The sequence below is a fragment of the Dipodomys spectabilis genome, unplaced genomic scaffold (genome assembly GCF_019054845.1).
Source record: "Dipodomys spectabilis isolate Male_0828 unplaced genomic scaffold, ASM1905484v1 ptg000108l, whole genome shotgun sequence".
NCBI classification, from domain to species: Eukaryota; Metazoa; Chordata; class Mammalia; order Rodentia; family Heteromyidae; genus Dipodomys; species Dipodomys spectabilis.
Window position 1 is genome coordinate 19,102,564 of NW_024870785.1, and position 20,072 is coordinate 19,122,635.

The following is a 20,072-nucleotide window of genomic DNA, read 5'->3' on the forward strand; positions in this document are numbered from 1 at the left end:
CAGACCCTGAGTTTAAGCCCCAGGACTGGCACACATACAAAAATATATTGGGAAGTGGCTCAAGTGGTAGAGCACTAGCCTTGAGCAAAAGAAGCCAAGCTAGAGTGCAATACTCTGAGTTCAAGCCCCAGTACCGGTGCAAAAAATAAAAACCAAATAAAAAAATAAAAAGTGGGCTTTGAACACCCAGACTCATTACTGAGGATCTGGGTCTGGCCAAAGCAGACCTAACTACCGTAGGGCAGGTCATCAGTGTCTACCAGAGGGAGCGTGATTCTGCCAGCTGTGTGCCTGCTGCAATTGTCACTGCACAGAATGGCTTCATTCTGCAGCCTTGGTCATTAAATTTGAAGAGGTGGGTCCTGGGGGCATCCATGGACAAAGTCCTTAACAAAATACCTCCCTAAATTAGACAATTCACAACTCCCTCCCTCCCTCTCTTGTCCCCTCATTGAGAGGCAAAGGACCTTGGACCTCTTTGCCCCATCTAGACTTTTCCTGTAGGATTATTAGACATTTTCCTTGGATAAACTGTAGGGTTTGCTCTCTCGGACAGGATCCAGGCTCCTGTCTCTGGATCAGCCACCATGCGTGTACTGTCCACCAGGTGGCGCTGTGGCCCCAGGACCATCGGTCCTAACAAGCTGTTCTCTAAGACAGATGTCAGAACTGTCCATCAAGAGATGCCACTAGGGGCTGCTGCTGTAGATGAAGCAGACAGGGGCCAAGGCAGCAGATTCTTCCTACATAAGCATGACCCCTGATCTCTGGGCTATGTAGCAGTGGGTATTTTCCTCCAGGGTCATGGATGTAGCAGTGACCACAGAGATCAAGGCCTGTGGCTTGAACAGTGAATTGAATGGACAACCAATGCTTGGTGCTGGACTTAAAAGTCATCTGTCCACCAGAGGTCAAAGACTGTTGGTCCATCAGAGGGGGTCCACATCCCAGTGGCTGAACCCCGGATTCCTATAACAGCGGGGGGGGGGGAGGCCCTCAGAAGATCTTAAAGCCCTTTAGTAGGGTCAGGGTGGGCGCCTTGCGTTTGCTCTGGGCACGGGATGACTTCACAGTGACCAGCTTGGCCTGGGCCACAGTGGGCATCTCCTTTAGGTTGGCAGTGGAGAGAGTGTTAAAGGTACAGCTGGCTAGCCCATGGCGGGCAGTGAATGGGATCTGGTGGGTCAGGGCCCTGTCTTCGGAGATGAAGAGGGGCCGGGCCAGAGGACTCTTCTCTAGTTCCCTCCGGGCTTCCCGCACAGCCTCATGGAAGACGTGCTGCACGTGTTCAAAGTCCAGGCAAGCAGAGACCTCGAAAAACAGGCATCCGAACCTGCCAGCCAATGCTGCACCCTCGGCCTTGGTGACTTGCCTGCGAGAAAAGCAGGGCGAGGTGGTGAGTCATCAGGGAAGTTCTCCTAGGCCGCCAGAACCAGGCCTGTATCCAGCTCCCCACCTTCTGCCTGGGGGGCCCTGAGTCTCAAGTTTCCCCTCTGGACCTTGGGGTGTTGACCTCAGCCACTCAGGAGTGTTAAAAGCTGGAAAGATGAGCCAGGTACCAGTTGTTCATGCCTGTAATCCTAGCTACTCAGGAGGCTGAGATCTAAGGATCATGGTTCAAAGCCAGCCAGGGCAGGAAAGTCCGTGAGACTCTTCTCTCCAATAAACCACCAGAAAACTGGAAGTGGCGCTGTGGCTCAAGTGGAAGAGCGCTAGCCTTAAGCTGGAGAGCTGAGGGACAGTGTTCAGACCAAAAACAAAAACAAAATAAAACCAAAACTGGGAAAGATGATTTGTGTTCGGTGCCTAGCCCGCAGAACTGGGGCTCAGTTTAAAAAATGGTGGCTAGTGAGGCACCTGTGGGTCACACCTGTAATCCTAGCTACACAGGAGGCTGAGATCTGAGGATCATAGTTAGAAGCCAGCCCAGGAAAGAAAGTCTGTGAGACTCTCATCTCCAAAGAAATACCAAAAAAAAGCCAGAAGTGTTGCTGTGGCTCAAGGGGCAGAGCACCTCCAGCCTTGAGCACAAAAGTTCAGGGTCCTGAGCTTCAAACCCCAGGACCAGTAGCCTGCCTCCCCGCCCCCCACGCGCACGCTTGCGTGTACACGCGCACACACACACACACACACACACACACACACACAAATGGTGTCTGATGTCACCAAAGTCGGAATTCAGGATGGAAGGAAAAGGTAAGAGATAAGTTGGTATAAAGTTCCCCTAGCCAGACCTGCATATGACCAGAGTAAGAAGGCCAGATGCAGTCTGCTCTCTCCTCTTCCCTTCTGTCAGGAAGTTAGCCTCCCTCTGCCCTGGCTTGTGAAACCAGTGCTAAATAAAAGCAAGAAGTCTGTGGCTGGCAGTTCTCAGGACTCATGGGCTTTTATCAGCCTGTCCAGGAGAGGGCAGCAGAGAGCAGAAGAAAAGCACTTTTCCTGGTGTACAGGGGGAAAAGAAGGAAAAGCACCTTTTCCAGTCTGGTCCCATACTATCTCCTGGAATGACAGGATAAAGTGCTTACAACGGGGAAGATTCTGGAAACTTCTGACCTTCAAGTCAGGACCTGTTGGGTAGGTTAGCTGTCCAGAAGAGGAGACATCAGTAGGTGGCTCACATCTATAATCCTAGCAACTCAGGAGGCTGATACCTATGGATCCTGGTTCAAAGCCAGCCAAGGCAGGAAAGTCTGTGAGACTCTTACCTCCAATTAACCACTAAAAAAAGCTAGAAGTGGAGCTATGTCTCAAGTGTAGAGCTCTACCCTTGAGCAAAAAAAAGCTCAGGGACAGTACCTCGGCCCTGGGTTCAAGCCTACTACCATAAGACAGAGACAGATAAAGACACACACACACACACACACACACACATACACACACACACACCAGTGAGCAGATGACAGCCACGTCATTATTATTCTGTTGCCGTCTAGGGAACATTTTTGTTGGTGGCATATGAGTTCTAGCCCATATTTTTGTCTTTGGTGGTAGTAGGGCTTGAACTCAGGGCCTGGGCACTGAGTTTTTTGTTCAAGGCTACTCTACCACTTTGAGCCACAGTGCCACTTTGGGTTTTCTAACAGACTTTCTTGCCCAGGCTGGCTTTGAATCATTGTCTTTAAATCTCAGCCTCCTGAGTAGTTAGGATTACAGGCGTGAGCCATCAGTGTCTGGCAAACACATTTTAATCTTTTAGTGACAAGACAAGCATGGAAGACACTGGCTAATACTTGGCTGGTTTCTTTCTTTCTCTCTTTCTCTCTTTCTTTTCTTTCCTTCCTTCCTTCCTTTCTTTCTTTGTTTCTTTGTTTCTTTCTTTCTTTCTGTTGGTCGTGGGGCTTGAACTCTGGGCCTGGGCGCTGTCCCTCAGCTCTTCAGCTCAAGGCTAACACTCTACCACTTGTGCCACAGCACCACTTCCGGTTTTCTGTGGTTTATTGGAGATAAGAGTCTCACAGACTTTCCTACATGGGCTGGCTTTGAACCACGATCATCAAATCTCAGCCTCTTAAGTAGCTAGGATTACGGGCATGAACCACCGGTGCCCACTTTTTTTCTTTTCTTTTTCTAGTTCCAGGACTGAGGTGTCAACTCTAGACTTTGTGCTTTCTTTCTTTTTTTTTTTTTTTGCTCCAGGTTGGCGCTCTACCACTTGAGCCAGCCTCTACTTTAGCTTTTTGCTGATTAACTGAAGATAATCCTTGGATTAGCCTGCCAGGCTGATTTTGAACTCGGCTGTCTGAGTAGCTAGGATGAAAGGAATGAGCCACTGGTGCTCAGCATAAATCCAGTCTTCTGAATTCCTTAAGCATTCCCTGCATCCACTTTAACATGTAACAACGTGCCTTGCTCCCCAAGAATTGACTTGCTCGCCAAGAAGGGAGTCTCAGACTCCTGTGTCAGCCTCTTTATTGTGCCCGCCCCCCCCCAACTCCATAATTCCCTTCCCTCACTACACATCGGACTTATTCTAAACAAAGGACCCCTCTTTCCTGACACCTGTTCACTGGATCTTTGGGGCGTGGGAAATCAGGAGCCAGCTGCCAAGAGCAGATAGTGTCACACCAACAAAAGCTCAGAAAGTTACTCATCAGGTCCAGGCAGCAACCACAACAGGGGCTCTGGGGCCTACCAGGATAATGTGGAGGGTTGGGGTCGGGGTCATTTGGAAAAAGCAGGCCCCACCTCAAAGTATTCCAATTCCAGGTTTTAAAAGCCCAATATCAGCCAAGCCAAATACAGAGGCAGTGTTCTGTAGCAATCTAGCCTCTGGCCCAGTCTGTGACCTCTGGTTCAAGTCCAAGCCTTTCTGAAAGGGCCTGCCCTGAAGCAGCCAACTGTGGCAGTGAGCCCGAGGGCCTGGCTTGGGAAAGGCTAGAGCTGATTGGGCTACAGAAGACATGTGACCCAATGAGCCAATCACAGCCTCTCAGTGCATCTGGAAGGGGGCACTGAATGACTAACCAGCTGGCTAACTGGCTACTGGGAATGGGCGCAGAAGGTCATCAAGTAGTCTTAAGCAAGAAAGGGTGAGGCCGAAAGACCACAGAGACCCAGGAGAATGGGAGTGGCTTTGCTGCTTCTTCTTCCGTGTGTGTGTGTGTGTGTGTGTGTGTGTGTGTGTGTGTCCATACTGGGGCTTGAACTCAGGGCCTTTTGCTCTTGCTTGGCATTGTTTGCTCAGGGCTACCACTTGAGCCACGCTTCCATGTCTGGCTTTTTGCAGGTTAACTGGAAATATGAATCTCATTGATTTATCAGCTCAGGATTGGCAGAGTTCAAGCTCCCGAGTAGCTGGGATTACAGGCGTGAGCCACCCTGCATGCACACAGCTTGGCTTTGCTTTTGACTTCTGGGATCCAGCATCTACAGGGTCCAGATACTTGTTCTCAGTACCCCCTGTTCCTTTCCTACACAATCCTGTTCCCTAGATTCCAAGTGATGACTGCTCTTGACAGCTAAGTAATCCTGCTTCTGCCAATGTAGAGCATGAACTTGGAGATGAGCACCAAGGGGCGGGGCCGGGGAGGGGAGGGGGCGGTGCTGGGCACTCACCTATACTGAGCCATATCCAGCTTGTTGCCTAGCAACAGAGCAGGGTAGCCACGCTGAGTCTCCTTGGCGTGCAGGGCCAGCAGCTCCAGGTAGCTGCTGCTGCCTTCGAAGCTCTGGCGGCTGTCCACGCTGTACACCACCAGGAAGGCATGGGCCCAATTCAGGTAGCGTTCGCAGTTCCTGGGGGTGTCCTGGGGTGAGGGAGGGAGGAGATGGGGTAAAGGCTCTTACCTGGCCGCCTCCATCATTCTGTGATAGCAGTCTTTTGTTTATTGTCTCTCCCCACACACACATAAACACACAGGCCTTTTCAAAGGGGCACTTGAGTGTGGATTTGGCCTGGTGTGAAAGGAGACATTGTCTCCTGACCTCTCTCCGGCCATCCAGAGAGCCTTGAAGACCTTGGGCCCCTGGGCCCAGAGCCAGGAACTCTCCAATAGCCCTTTAGGGGACCTGGTACCCTAGAGCACTCTAGGTTTGGGATCAATTTCATGCTGCCTTTATTTATTTATTTATTTAGGTGCCAGTTCTGGGGCTTGAACTCAGGGCTTGGGCCACTGTCCTTGAGCTTTTGTGCTCAAGGATAGAGGTCTTAAGCCATTGTACCACTTCTGGCTTTTTTGGTGATTTCTTGGAAATAGGAGTTTCACGGACTTTCCCTGCCTGGCTTCAAGCCACGATCCTCAGATCTCAGCCTCCTGAGTAGCTAGGATGACAGGCGTGAGTCCCAGGTGCCCAGCTCAAGCTGCTTCTGAATCATCAGCGTGCTCCAGGGAAGGATCGTCACCAGCTTTCGAATTTTGGCAATGTAAGACTCAGGCCCAGAAACTGCAGTACTTCACTCAAGGTTGCACAGCACACTGGAGCTTCAGAGGAGTAGAAATTCCCAACCGAGGCCATGTGCGGATTCTCAGGGCCCACACCCCCTCCCTGCCCTTGTGCATGGGTAAGGGGGTGGCGGTAATTTACCAGGTCTGCGGTGTCCATGACCCTCAGGTGGACAAGCTGGTGGTCCACAGTCTCCTCAGAGCTGTAAGTATCCTCTGAAACACAGATGATCCCTTAGATCAGAGGCAGGCAGGCCACAAACCCAGCCTGTGTCCAGCTTTCCTCTCTGGGTAGACGAGTATTGGGGCTTGAATGACTGCAGCTCATTTCACTCATCTGGCCCTCTACCACTTCAGCCATACCTCACTTCCAGTTTGGATGTGTGTGTTTGTGTGTGTGTGTGTGTGTGTGTGTGTGTGCGCGTGTGCATGCCAGTGCTGGGGCTTGAACTCAGGGCCTGGGCACTGTCCCTGAGCTTTTGTGCTCAAAGCTAGCACTCTACCTCTTGAGCCACACCTCCACTTCTGTTTTGTGGTGGTTAGTTGGAGATAAAAGTCTCACAGACTTTCCTGCTTGAGCGGGCTTCAAAATGTGATCCTCAGATCTCAGCCTCCTGAGTAGGTAGGATTATAGGCATGAGTCACTGGTGCCTGGTAAATTGTTGTTGGTTTTGGTCATGGGACTTGAACTCTGAGCCTGCGTGCTGTCACTGAGCTCTTCAGCTCAAGGTGAACACTCTACCCCTGGAGCCACAGCACCACTTCCAGTTTCCTGGTGGTTTATTGGAGATAAGAGTCTCACGGACTTTCCTGCCCGGGCTGGCTTTGAACCAAGATCCTCAGATCTCAGCTTCCTGAGTAGCTAGGATTATTGGCGTGAGCCACTGGCAATCAACTTTTTCTATTCTTAATAACCTCCAACCTAAGAAATCAGCAAGTAGCAGTGGTCAGACATGCAAAGAAGATGTCACCCCCAGGGTTCCCCCCCCCCCAACATTTGCACACATACAAGAACGCACTTGGGCTGGGAAGATGGCTGGGCTGGGAAGGTGGCTCAGTGGTAGAGTGCTTGCCTTGCATGCATGAGGCCCTGGATTCGATTCCTCAGCACCACATAAGCAGAAAAAGCCAGGAGAGGCGCTGTGGCTCAAGTGGTAGAGCGCTAGCCTTGAGCTGAAGAGCTGAGGGACAGTGCCCAGGCCCAGAGTTCAAGCCCCATGACTGACCAAAAACAAAAATGTACTCAGTCCTCACTTTCCCCTTCTATCCCCCTTGGATTGTGCCCCCCACCCCCAACAAGACCTCTCCAGGCAGAATTGGGGTCCTCTCTGCCTCCTGGCAGCAACCACTGTGAGAACAGCACCCCGGGCCTGATGGATGCAGAGGCACACACTGCTCTGGGGCCGCTGGCAGGCATGCGGGCCTGGACACACGCCAGGTCCACTCGCATCCAGCATGAATCACAGACAGCTCCTCGTCGCCAGCCTGCTTGCAGGACTTGGATAAATAGCTGCTCTTATGCAAAGACCAAAAAAAAAAAATTGAATGGAAAATATGTCCAAAATGCTTAACTATATTTGAACCCACCCAAAGAGCTGTCTCTGGATGCCAACATTTTGTTGAGATTTGTCTTTATTTTCTTTTTTTTTTGCCAGTCATGGGGCCTGAACTCTGGGCCTGGGTGCTGTCCCTCAGCTCTTCAGCTCAAGGCTAGCGCTCTACCACTTGAGCCACAGTGCTACTTCTGGCTTTTTTCTTTCTGCTTATGTGGTGCTGAGGAATCGAACCCAGGGCCTCATGCATGCAAGGCAAGCGCTCTACCACTGAGCCACCTTCCCAGCCCCAAGATTTGTCTTTATTTTCTAACCAAAGTCATCTGGAGTACCCTTCCAAATAGGCAGAGAATCCTGGAAAAGGTGTCAGATCTCCTTGTGTCCCCTTACTCCCAACTGCCTTTTTTTTTTCTTTTGGTCAGTCCTGGAGCTTGAACTCAGGACCTGGGAGCTGTCCCCGAGCTCTTTTGCTCAAGGCTAGCTCTCTACCTCTTTGAGCCACAGCACCATTTCCAGTTTTCTGGTGGTTCATTGGAGATAAGAGTTTCACAGAGGGGCTGGGAAGGTGGCTCAGTTGTAGAGCACTTGCCTTGCATGCCTGAGGCCCTGGGTTCGATTCCTCAGCACCACATAAGCAAAAAGAAAAAAGCCGGAAGTGGTGCTGTGGCTCAAGTGGTAGAGTGCTAGCCTTGAGCTGAAGAGCTGAGGGACAGTGCCCAGGCCCAGAGTTCAGGCTCCACAACTGGGCCCCCTCCCCCCCACAAAAAAAAAAAACTTTCACAGACTTTCCTGCCCTGTTCTGGCTTTGAACCTGGAGTTTCAGACCTCAGCCTCCTAATTGTGTGTGTGTGTGTGTGTGTGTGTACACATGCTGGTACTGGGGCTTGAACTCAGGACCTGGGTGTTGTCCCTTAGCTTTTACACTCAAGGATGGTACTCTATCACTGAAGCCACATCTCCACTTCTGGCTTTTTTTTTTTTTTTGTCGGTCGTGGGGCTTGAACTCTGGGCCTGGGCGCTGTCCCTCAGTTCTTCAGTTCAAGGCTAGCGCTCTACCACTTGAGCCACAGCACCACTTCCGGTTTTCTAGTGGTTTATTGGAGATAGGAGTCTCACGGTCTTTCCTGCCCGGGCTGGCTTTGAGCCACGATTCTCAGATCTCAGCCTCCTGAGTAGCTAGGATGACAGGCGTGAGCCACCGGTGCCTGGCCACTTCTGGCTTTTTGGTGGTGCATTGTGGATTAAAAAAAAGAGTCTCACAGACTGGCTTTAAACCTGGATCCTCAGATCTCAGCCTCCTGAGTAGCTAGGATTACAGGCGTGAGCCACAGGTGCCGTGCTAGAGTAATAAAAGGAACGCATTTCTGGGCAGAGTGTCTGTAGTGAGAGAAAGCTCCAGAGATGGAGCTCGTCTGAGTCCTTGTTAGAGCAGGATGAAGAGGAGAGGGGCTGAGTGTGGTAAGCAGTTGCAGCCTTTCTGTGAGAGGAGGACATTCTCGAAGCCTTTCCCTGGGCTCAGCACCAGCAAAGCCCTCCCACAAGCAGCCTCCCTAACAGCCTCCACAGTCACAGCCCACGACAAAGCCCAGCTCACATACACATCTAGATGGGGAAAGTGAGGCCCAGAGAGCAGAACTTCATCTTCTTCCTTTGCTTTAGGGACTCCTGGATCTTAGGCAGATCTTCCGATCTGCTTCTATTTCTCCACCGATTAAACGTGTGTGTGTGTGTGTGTGTGTGTGTGTGTGTGTGTGTGTGAGATAATGATTTTTGAAAGAGAACCCTAAAAGCCCCAAATCCAACTTCATGGTATAAGAGCGTCTAGCTCTGTATACCTGCTGGAACTGGGGGGTGAATCTCCATCTCAAGGGGACCCCAGATGGTCAGGCTCTTGGGAGATGCTAGAAAAGTCTAAAGAACTGTTGTGCTAACATCTGCCTGAAGCCCATCTACTGAAAGTCCAGAAATTGCTTCACAGGATCTTCTGGCTGCTGCTCTTCTTGGAGGTAGGACAGGGCCTCTGAGCAATGGTGCTGTTCCCTAGAATGTCCTGGTAGAGAGGGCCTGGCATTGTCTTCACCCACAGGCTGGAGTGACATTTGATTAACTACTGTGTGGTGGCTGTACCCTGTCCCAGTCAGGCTGACCACAACTTGGAAATTACTCAATCAAGATCCACTGCTGGCAGCTCACGCTTGTAATCCCAGCTACTCAGATGGCTGAGATCTGAGGATCGTACTTTGAGGCTGAGTTGGCAGGAAAGTCTAGGAGACTCTTTATCTCCAATTAAAAAGAAAAAGAAAAAAAAAACTGGGAGAGGAGCGATGGCTCAAATGGTTAGAGCAGCAATGTCTAGGGATAGTGCTTAGGCTCTGAGTTCAAGTCCTAGGACCAGTACAAATAAAGACATAAATACATAGATAAATCCATTTCAGAAACACAGATCTGATCAAGTCTGAGGGGATCTCAGGCACTGTGTATGGAAAGCCACTTGAGGAGAAAGTAAAAGTGAAGAAGCATTCAGAGTCTCTTCTGGGTCAAGTTATGTCCTTAATTCTCACAGCAGCTCTCTGAGAGAGATGGTTTATAATCATGTTTACAGATGAGAAAACTGTTGCTCAGAGTGGTTAAGTGACTGTCTCCAAGTTGCACAGCCAGCAAATAAATGTCAGAGTCTTGATTCAAACCCACATCTGACAGGCACCCAAACACCCACACTGTTCCCATGGTACAGCTGAAGCTAATAAAATAACCTAAGAAGCCAGGTGCCAGTGGTTCACACATGCTGGTAAGCCTAGCTATTTAGGAGGCTGAGACCTGAGGATCATGATTCAAAACCAGACTAAGCGGGAAAGCTTGTGAAACTCTTATTTCCACTTAACCACCAGAAAACCAGAAGTGGCTCTGTGGCTCAAAAATGGAAGAGTGCTAACCTTGAGCAAAAGAACTCAGGGAAAGGGCTCAGGCTCTGAGTTCAAACCCCATGACCATCTCCCCCCCCCCCCCCCCATTTTGTTTTATTTTGTTTTGTTTTTCTCATGGGATTGCAAGTCTGGCTCAGAAAGCAGCCGTCTTGGAGAAAGTTTCTCAAAGGTCTGTTTTCTGGAAAAGAACACCAAGAGACCATCTTGAAAACAACATGTCTTTGCCTGTGAATATCTTGCTTCCTTTGGCTTTTTGATCTTCATTCTTTGGAAGTCTCCTCATACCTTCTATTTTAGGGCAAACGAGTCCGGTCTGTGTTCTCTGAGCTGAGCCAACTCCCCAGCTCCCTGAAGGTGGGCTGTGGCACGGGTATTTGTGCCACTTGAACCAACCTCTCTAAAACCAAATGATCCTGCAGCCTCCACCCGGAGGCCCCAAGTGGGGGGGAACCCAGGAGGGTCCCAGGGGAGCAGAGGTCAGAGGGAAACACTTTTCTTACCCAAGTTGGGGTCATATTCGCTGATAAACCTCTTGGTCAGAAACTTCACCGTGAGGGCTGCAAGAGACAGAAGGAGGGTGGGTTCAATCTCTGCGGCAGTAGCTTCTCCCTGTGCGCATGCGTGCTTTTGTGTGTGTGTGTGTGTGTGTGTGTGTGTGTGTGTGTGTGTGTGTGTGTGTGTGTGTGTGTGTGTGTTTATCCGGACTGTGGTTAGAAGCCCAAGAGACAGAGAACAGAGTTGACCCCTGAGCCATTCCTCCAAGGGAATGAGCCCCAAGATCCTGGGAGTTCATGAGGTCCAAGCCAAACCATGACTCCCAAGGAAACAAGGTTCCAGCCCTGCTTCCCCCCCGCCCCAACCTTCATCTTGGGCTTTGGCTCTGTCAGGGCCTCTACCTCACATGGGCATTTCTGAAGTGTGGAAAACTCTAGAATGAAGACTTCCCTTCTAGACTTCATCCTCAGAACTGATTTTAACCATCTAAAGCAAGAGTTAGCCAACTATTACACTGTATTATTTCCTTCCTTCCTCCCTCCCTCCCTCCCTCCCTTCCTTCCTTCCTCTTTTTTTTTCTCTTTCTTTCCTTTCTTCCTCCTTCCCTCACCTCCTCTTCCTCCTCCCCTTCCTCTTCCTTTTTGTGCTATTACTGGGGCTTGAAGTCAGGGCTTCACACTCTTGTTTAGCTTTTTTTGCTCAAGGCTGGTACTTTACAACTTGAGCCATAGTTTCATTTCTTGCTTTTGGGTGGTGAACTGGAATTAAGAGTCTTTTGGATTTGTCTGTCCTGATTGGCTTCAAATATGAGTTTCAGGCTGGGAAGGTGGCTCAGTGGTAGAGTGCTTGCCTAGCATGCATGAGGCCCTGGGTTCCATTCCTCAGCACCACATACACAGAAAAAGTTGGAAGTGGCGCTGTGGCTCAAGTGGTAGAGTGCTAGCTTTGAGCTGAAGAGCTGAGGGACAGCGCCCAGGCCAAGAGTTCAGGCCCCATGACTGACCAAAAAAAAAGTGTAAGCCTCAAATCTCAACCTCCTGAGTAGCTAGGATTATAAGTGTAAGCTACCACATTTGGCTATGTTAGATGGTTTAAAAGATGTGATCTTGCCAAGGAAAAATCCTTATAATTTCTTTTATAGGATTCCTCACAGTATCCATTTACAAATTAATACCCAGGGAATACATATTTTAAAAGTGAAATTCCTCAGTCACGTAGCCACTGGCCACACCTTCTCAGAGGTGCAGGTCACAAGCTAATACTCAAAGAGACAAGAGCTAAACTTCTCTGTGTAAAAACCAGATTCTTTGTCCCCTTTCTGAGCCCTGGGGAGGTTGGCTTCAAAATAAAAATGGAGGTGAAATGCTGGTGGCTCACACCTGTAAACCTAGCTACTCAAAATGCTGAGATCTGAGGATCACAGTTCGAAGCCAGCCTAGGCAGACAAATCTGAGAGACTCTGATCTTCAGAGAGGGGAGAAAAAGCAGAAGAGGTGTGGCTCAAGTGTTAGGGTGCCAGCCTCGAAAGAAAAAAAACTAAGCAAAAGGTGAGTTCCTCCCCCCCAGTACTGACATAGAAAGAGAAAAAGAAAGAAAGAAAGGGAAGGAGGGAAGGAAGGAAGGAAGGAGGGAAGGAAGGAAGGAAGGAAGAAAGGAAGAAAGAAAGAAAGGAAGGAAGACAAGCTAGTTTTGTTGTTTTAAAATCAGAGACTAGGTCCCAAAGATGTCAAAGAATACCCCTATTCCCTCAGTTGCTCACATCTGTCATCCTAGCTACTCAAGAGGCTGAGAGCTGAGGACTGAGATTAGAAGCCAACCCTAGGCAGGAAAGTCCCTGAGATTTTTCCTTTCAATTAATCACCAAAAAACCAAAGTGGAGCTGTGGCTCAAGTGGTAGCATGCTAGCCTTGAGCACAAAAGCTCAGACAGCACCTACGTCCTGAATTCAAGCCCCAGGATAGAACAGGGGTGCACGCATGCACGCAATCACACACACACACACACACACACACACACACACACACACACACACACACACACACACACAAGGAAACCCACAACTTAGCAGAGGCTGGGCTGAGCACTTCTGTGGAGAAGCCCCCTTCCCCCTTCCCTCCCCCTTTCGGCTGCTTGGGACTTGTGGGGAGCACGTGGTGTCCGGGGGTCTCTGCTTGCGGTGGTGGCAGAGTTCAGCTTGGCAGAAATGCCCTCAGTGGCAGTCCCCCATCTTGCTTCATCTAGGACAAGTCCCTGGCACCTGGGCCCACAGTCAAATGTGTTTCTAGAAAGTCCAGAGAGGTCAGGCTTGAAAGAAATCCCTCTGATAAGGAAACACAGCCTGTCAGAATCCCAAGGAGAAGGAGGGGGTGGGGGCTGTCTTTAAGGAGGATGGGGGGGTGTCTGTCCCCAAGAATACAACAGCCGGGGACTTTACCCTCTCCTGTCTATGAGGGGCTGAGGCGGGCTGGCAGGGCATAAGCCATATTGAAAATGAAGTATACAACTTGTGGGTGGGGACGGGAGGGGAACACTGGGAGAGAGCGAGGGAAGGGGTGACATTGTCTAAAAAGAAAGGTACTCATCGCCTGACTTCCGTGACGAACCCCTCTGCCCATCGCCTTGAGAATAACCACTTAAAAAGTTTAAAATGAGGGCTGGGAAGGTGGCTCAGTGGTAGAGCGCTTGCCTTGCATGCCTGAGGCCCTGGGTTCGATTCCTCAGCACCACATAAGCAAAAAGAAAAAAGCCAGAAGTGGCGCTGTGGCTCAAGTGGTAGAGTGCTAGCCTTGAGCTGAAGAGCTGAGGGACAGCGCCCAGGCCCAGAGTTCTGGCTCCACGACCAGACCCCCCCCCCAAAAAAAGTTTAAAATGAAAACCACCACCACCACCTCCACCACCACCACCACCCAGCCAGTTGTAAAGCTGGCCAAATTCAAAGAGGGGGGTGGAGGTGGCCAGGTTGGAGATGCAGACCTTCCTTGTCTGGAGACAAGGACTGAGGGATGAGGGCTGGGCTGGGTGGGGGGCCCAGCTGTTAATCCGGGACCTAGAGGATTGAGATGGACAGACAGATGGACGGACGGATGGACTGACAAAGAACCAGATGAAAGAGCTGGAGAGACTGAGAACCAGCCTCAGAGAAACTGAGGCAGATCACACCACTCTAGGCTCTCCACATCCCCCTGGGAAAGGAACCCCACTCCTGACCACCTACTCCCCCCTACTCCAAGCGGTAGGAGGGAAGGTCCCACCAAGGGGAGGGGGTGTCCCCACCCTTCACACACCCACATGCACCCACATGCACACATGCACACACACATGCACACACACATGCACACATGCACACACACACATGCACACACACACCACTCACCGGACTTGCCCGCCCCGCGGCGCCCCAGGATGGCCAGGTTGACCTCCAGGGGTGCGCTGTGCACCCCGCTGCTGCCCGTGCGGGGCTTCCCGAACACCGAGGCCATGGTGCAGCCGGCGGCGCCCGCAGCCCGCCGGGCCCGGGCCAGCGACCAGCGCGCCCGCCGCCGGGGGAGGGGCCCCGGGCCGGAGGGCGGGGCCGCCCCGCGCCCAGCGCCTTTTAAGGCCTGCAGGATCCGCCCCCCCTCCCCGTGGATAGCCTGCACCCCGCCCCCGGAGCACCCCGGGAGCGCAGGCCATCCCTGATCCTCTTCCCCTACTCCCCCAAGCGTCCCCAGGAGACTATCGGGGTGGGGGGCCAGGGTCGATCGGAAGGGCCTTTCTAGCCTCCTCCGGGTCTCTGCCCATCCACACAAACATCACCCCATCCTTGGTGGCCACCAAGGCCCCCACGCCTCCTCCTCCAGGCAGCCACTGGGATAGACCCCCGGGGAGGGGGGTTGGGGGGGGCCTGGCCAGTATGGGCTCAACTCCATGAAACCCAACTCAATCCTGGATTACTGTTTCTCCTCCATAGGAACGAACCCGGTTGTTGTTTGTGGCTGCCTGTGTAAATGGGGTGTTTGTTTTAAAATCTGGCTCACACACACACATCTCTTGTGTACAGCAGATCAGAGATTAATGATGAAGCTTGGGGAGGGGCCGGTCTCCCCCTTATTTTTTAATTCTCTTTGAGAAACTTGGTCATCGGGGTCAGGGTTCTTGGGGTTTGTGTCCTCCTGGTCTATAAATATTTCCACCTCAGTCTCCTGAGTGCTGGGATTACAGGTGTGTGCCACCATTCTGAGTGTTAGTTCCTGTGTCTAAACTACTGGTAAGATCAGCAGCTTGGTCTGGGGATGGTCTCAAGAGAGAGCTCAGCTGAATAATGATTTAAGACAGTTTCCACATTTCTATGGCCTCATCTCATTCGTTAGGCTGTTTTACAACGGTCTTTAATAGCTCACTTTGTTTCCAAGTCACATTTCCCTGTAGTTTTGCATCTTGTTCTATGGGCAGGTGTTTGCCTTGAACTCCTGCTCTTGCTTGGCTTTTTTTTTTTTTTTTCCAGTCCTGGGGCTTGAACTCAGGGCCTGGGCACTGTCCCTGAGCCACTCTGTGCTCAAGGCTAGCCCTCTACCATTTGAGCCACAGCACTACTTCTGGCCTTTTCTCTTTATGTGGTACTAAGGAATCGAACCCAAGGCTTCATGCAAGCGAGGCAAGCACTCTACCACTAAGCCCCCTTCCCAGCCCTTGCTTGGGTTTTTAACTCAAGGTTGGTGCTCTATTACTTGAGCCACACTTGCACATCTTGCTTTTTGGTGGTTAACTGGAGATAAGAGTCTCAGGACTGTTTCTGCTCAAGCTAACTTTGAACCTCAATCCTCAGATCTCAGCCTCCCTGAGTAGCCAGGCTTACAGGTGTGAGCACAGCTCCCTTTCTGACAAATGCAGTTGCTTTTTCTTAAAACCCAGACTAACCAGATGGCAGCAGCAAGGAGACAGAGGTGGATTCTAAGCCTGGGGACTGCCCTTGGATGACCTTGATGTTCTGCTGACCTTGATGGAAGCTAAGGGGGGGAGGGGCAGGCCACCATGTTTCACAGGATGGGACAAGATGACCCTTAGTTCCCTTCTAATCCAGACATGATTTGATCTGGTGACTTGCTGTTACTCAGATCTTCAACAATCACAGCTGAAGGCTCCATCCGGCCATTGTTAAAGTCTCAGGCTTGGAGAGTTCACCTGCACTTTCTTCAGGCTATTGTTCATCCCTCAACCCCAAATTGATCGTTGTAGCTTAAAGGGTCTTTACTGTGGGACACAGAAACAAGCTACTCACGCTTCTGGGTCACAATTCTTCATCATTCTGTGTGTGCTAGTATCAGGATTCGAACACAGGATCTCAACATTGTCTCTTGGCTTTTTCTGCTCAAGGCTGATGCTCTACCACTTGAGCCACAGCTCCACTTTTGGCTTTTTGCTGGTTAATTGGGAATTTGAGAGCCTCATGGAATTTCGATCAAGCTCTTCAGATCTCAGCCTCCTGAGTAGCTGGGATTACAGGCGTGAGCCAACACACCCAGCATTCCTCATCTTTAGAACAGGGAGAATAGAAGATTTATATCGATGATGTGGAAGAGTCCCATCCAGAGCCACTCCATAACCCAGAGAAGCACCTTCTAGTCCCTCCTAATTCCTTCCACTTTAACTCAAGCAAGGGTTATGTTAGGACAAATAATCCATCTTCCTCAATAAAGGCCCTGGTAAAGGACCCTCAAGCAACCAAAATATGGAAGCTATACCAGTGAGCCCAGCAGCAGGCATACAGCAAGTGCTTAATAGATGTCTCTGGAGTGAACATTGAGGCATAGCCAGAAATGGCATACAGTAGCATCTTTCTTTGGTGCTTGTACTGGGACTTGAACTCAGGGCTTGAGTGATGTTCCTGAGCTTTTTTCTTTGCTCAAGGCTGGTGTTTTAGCACTTGAGCCACAGCTTCACTTCTGGCAGGTAACTGGAGATAAGAGTCTCAAAGGACTCTTCTGACCTGGCTAGCATTGAACTGTGATCCTGAGATCTCAGCCTCCTGAGTAGCTAGAATGACAGGCGTGAGCCACTGGCACCCAGCAGCGATGGTATGGGCTTTTGATCCTGGGCTCCTAACTTGTAGGAATCCCCAGAATACTGGAAGGGAAGGAAACCCAGCCTCTTTCCCAGGACAATCTCCAGTCACATACCCTTTGTCCAGAAGGATCCCCAACTCCAGTTGATGAAGAAGGCCTGGCCTTTACCACCCATGTGGACCTGTGAGGCTTTCCTGATACCCGATGGTTCTAGGGCTCCAAGCCCCCTAGGAACCACACTAGGCATAAGGCTCTCCTTTGGGACCCCTCAGTGATGATACTGCTTTCTGGAGTCATACCATGACAAACTTCCCTGACATCAAAGCTGAGCAGAGCTTTACATCATGCTGGAGGGGGAGGGGATCTGTCTCTCATCTCCTAGGAGAGGCGCTGTGTCTAAAGGCCTAGAGTCTGACCCAGACTTCTGCCTGGGGTGGGGGTGGGAACCCCCACCTTGCACAGTATGTGGGGGGAGGGGGCAAAGTGGAGAGGGAGGTTGGTTGGTTGGGAGGGATGGGGGTCAGGCAGGGCCTGGGAACTCCGTGGGCTGCCCACAAGCCAGGACTGCGCCTTGTCCTCTCCAAATCCCAGGGGACCCCCCTCAGTGTCTGCGAGGAGGAAATTCTCCCCGCCCTGAGGCAGGCCACACCCACTGGCGCCCGAAGGGGGCGGGCCCCGAGGGCGGAGCTTCAGAACCAAGGCCTCCTATTGGGTGACTCCCTTCCTTACTGCTTGGCCGCTGAAGAAACTGGGTGTGTGCTGGAGTCTCTACCCACACAGTAGAGGGGCTGGGACTGGGGGAGATCAAAAAGCAAGCAGAGAGCAAAGTCTGGCCAGGAAGCCTTTGGGCTCCTTCCACTACCTCCTGCTCTCAGGAGGGCACGGTGGCTCCATTTGGTCGTGTCTGGCAGTTATTAAGTGTTAGGGAACAGAAGCGAACCATGACCCCAGGCTTGGGGCTGTGATTAGTCAGCCCTGCCTTCTCTCCCTGGGTCTCCCAGAAGCAGCAAGCTAGTGGGGGTGGAGAGGCGCCGCCAGACTGGGCTGGAAAGCAGGTCTGAGGTCAGCAGACAGGGTCCAGTTCAATCCCACGCCATCGTTCAATGCCAGCTGCCCCTCTCCTCTCTCAGACCACCTTCTTCTAGGAGGTGGGAATGGCCAGGGAACTCATTCTACGCTCAGGGGCTGGCACTGCAGAGCACACTTGTGGTACCTGCTGCCTGGACCTTCCAGGCCTTCTCAGGCAATGTTTTGGCCTCAGAGAAGGCAAGAAGCTGGCAAGAAGACCTGGAATAGGACTCATGGGATTCTTGTCCCCACCCAACCCCCATCTCCTTCTCCTCTTCCTGCCTGGTCCCAAGGGCACAGCATTTGAGATATTTCTGGCAGCTCTCCTGCAGGCCGCTGGCTTCCCAGGCTCACACAAGTGGTCCCCACATCCCAGACTCTTTTTTGATGAGGTGAACTGTTGTAAGAGTTTCCTAGTTGGGGGTGGAGGGAGCATTCTGATGTTTGCAAATGTATCTATAAAAGTCTATCCATTAGGCTGGGAATGTGGCATAGTGGTAGAGTGCTTGGCTAGCATGCATGAAGCCCTGGGTTTGATTCCTCAGTACCACACACACAGAGAAAAAGCTGGAAGTGGTGCTGTGGCTCAAGTGGTAGAGTGCTAGCCTGGAGCAAAAGAAGCTCAGGGACAGTGCCCAAGCCTTGAGTTCAGGCTCTAGGACTGGCAAAAAAAGAAAAGAAAAGGCTACGTAGACATGTTCCTTAAGGCAGAGGGAAAGTTCATCTGCTCTCCTCCCACTTTCTGTCTGGTTATCAAGCTTCCAGAACAAGGCAGAGCTGGGAGCTGATGCCACACATGTGGCTGAGATCTGAGGATCACAGTTTGAAGCAGCCTGGGTAAGAAAGTCTGTGAGACTCTTATCTCGGTGATTTTATACACACACACACACACACACACACACACACACACACACACACAATATACTAGAGAGAGGGGGGTGGGAAGGGAGAGAGAGAGTGGGTCCTTGGTCTTCAGCTCTATATTTGCCTTTTTCCCCCTCAAGGCTGGCACTCTACCACTTGTGCTACAGCTCCGCTTCCAGTTTTTTGCTGATTTACTGGAGTCTCAGGGGCTCTTCTGCATGAGATGGCTTACAGGTGGGAGCCACTAGCGCCTGGCAATTTTGAACAAATCTTGACATTGAAATTGAACCACTGGGTCCAGGGGCAGAGCCTCAGCCCAGCCTCAGAACTGAGCCTCCATTTGGATGACCCCCTACTACCTGGCTGATGAAGGAAGGTGGAATCTGGGTGTGCAAGGGTCATTATTAAAAGAAGCCCTTCTCATCCACAGGCATGTGATCACCTGAGGACCCCCCCATCCCCCGCCACACACACATTTTTATTCTCCCAAGATCCAAAGCCACACCGCAGCAGAGTGGTCAGGTCCAGGTTCCTTTTCCCAACCTATGTCAAAAATTGCTTCCACATGCTTATTGGATACTCACCTGCAGGTAGAGCTGTGACTCTTCCCATTTTCCCCAAAAGGAAACTGAGGCAGGAGCCTGGTTTTGCTCCCTGGTTTCACTTCCCTCCAACCCCTGTCTGTCCCACCCTTCTGAGCTGATGGGTGACTTCTTCCTTAGAAAGATCCAGGTCAAGTCACCTGAGCCTCCTGGAGAACGCGAAGATAGTGTCCCAGCTCTCTGACTGGTTCCATTTTTCAAGAGGAGGAAAGCAGGATTCAAGTCAGGGACTTTGGAGTCCTTGCATTCATGGTGACACGGCTGGAAGGGAGCAAGTGACCCCGTCTGGCTTGACCAGTAGCCCATGCAGAGCCCAACAACAGGCAGTAGTTGGTGACCAGTAGATGGTCGCTCTATGATCTGTGTCTTACAGGTGTCCAGAGGTCCTCTGGGCCCGTGGCCATCCACCCTGCGGGCTGTCAGATCACATGAGCTGGTCCTATCTTTAGCTAGGGAAGTATTTATATCCCCTAGGGAAGTTTATTTTCCCCCCCACTGTGTGTGTGTGTGTGTATGTGTGTGTGTGTGTGTAAGGGGGGGAGGCCCCCGAGTTCATAGCCAGGCAGATCCTGGAGGTGTTCCTTCCCCCCAGCCCCCACACACCCCTACTCCCAGCCGTGGCCTCCTCCCCTTCTGATTCACC

At 51.3% G+C, this 20,072-nt stretch overlaps 1 protein-coding gene across 1 annotated transcript; it reads right to left on the minus strand.

Annotated features, from left to right (window-relative positions):
- Positions 1-116: 116 nt before the first annotated feature.
- Positions 117-14,350, minus strand: Rasl12 (RAS like family 12). Its single transcript, XM_042687678.1, has 5 exons — positions 14,228-14,350; positions 10,860-10,916; positions 6,025-6,098; positions 5,056-5,246; positions 117-1,372 (listed from the first exon to the last, which is right to left on the minus strand). The coding sequence occupies exons 1-5, from the start codon at positions 14,331-14,333 to the stop codon at positions 997-999; spliced, it is 804 nt and encodes a 267-aa protein (XP_042543612.1). The 5' UTR covers positions 14,334-14,350; the 3' UTR covers positions 117-996.
- Between the last annotated feature and the right edge of the window lie 5,722 nt (positions 14,351-20,072).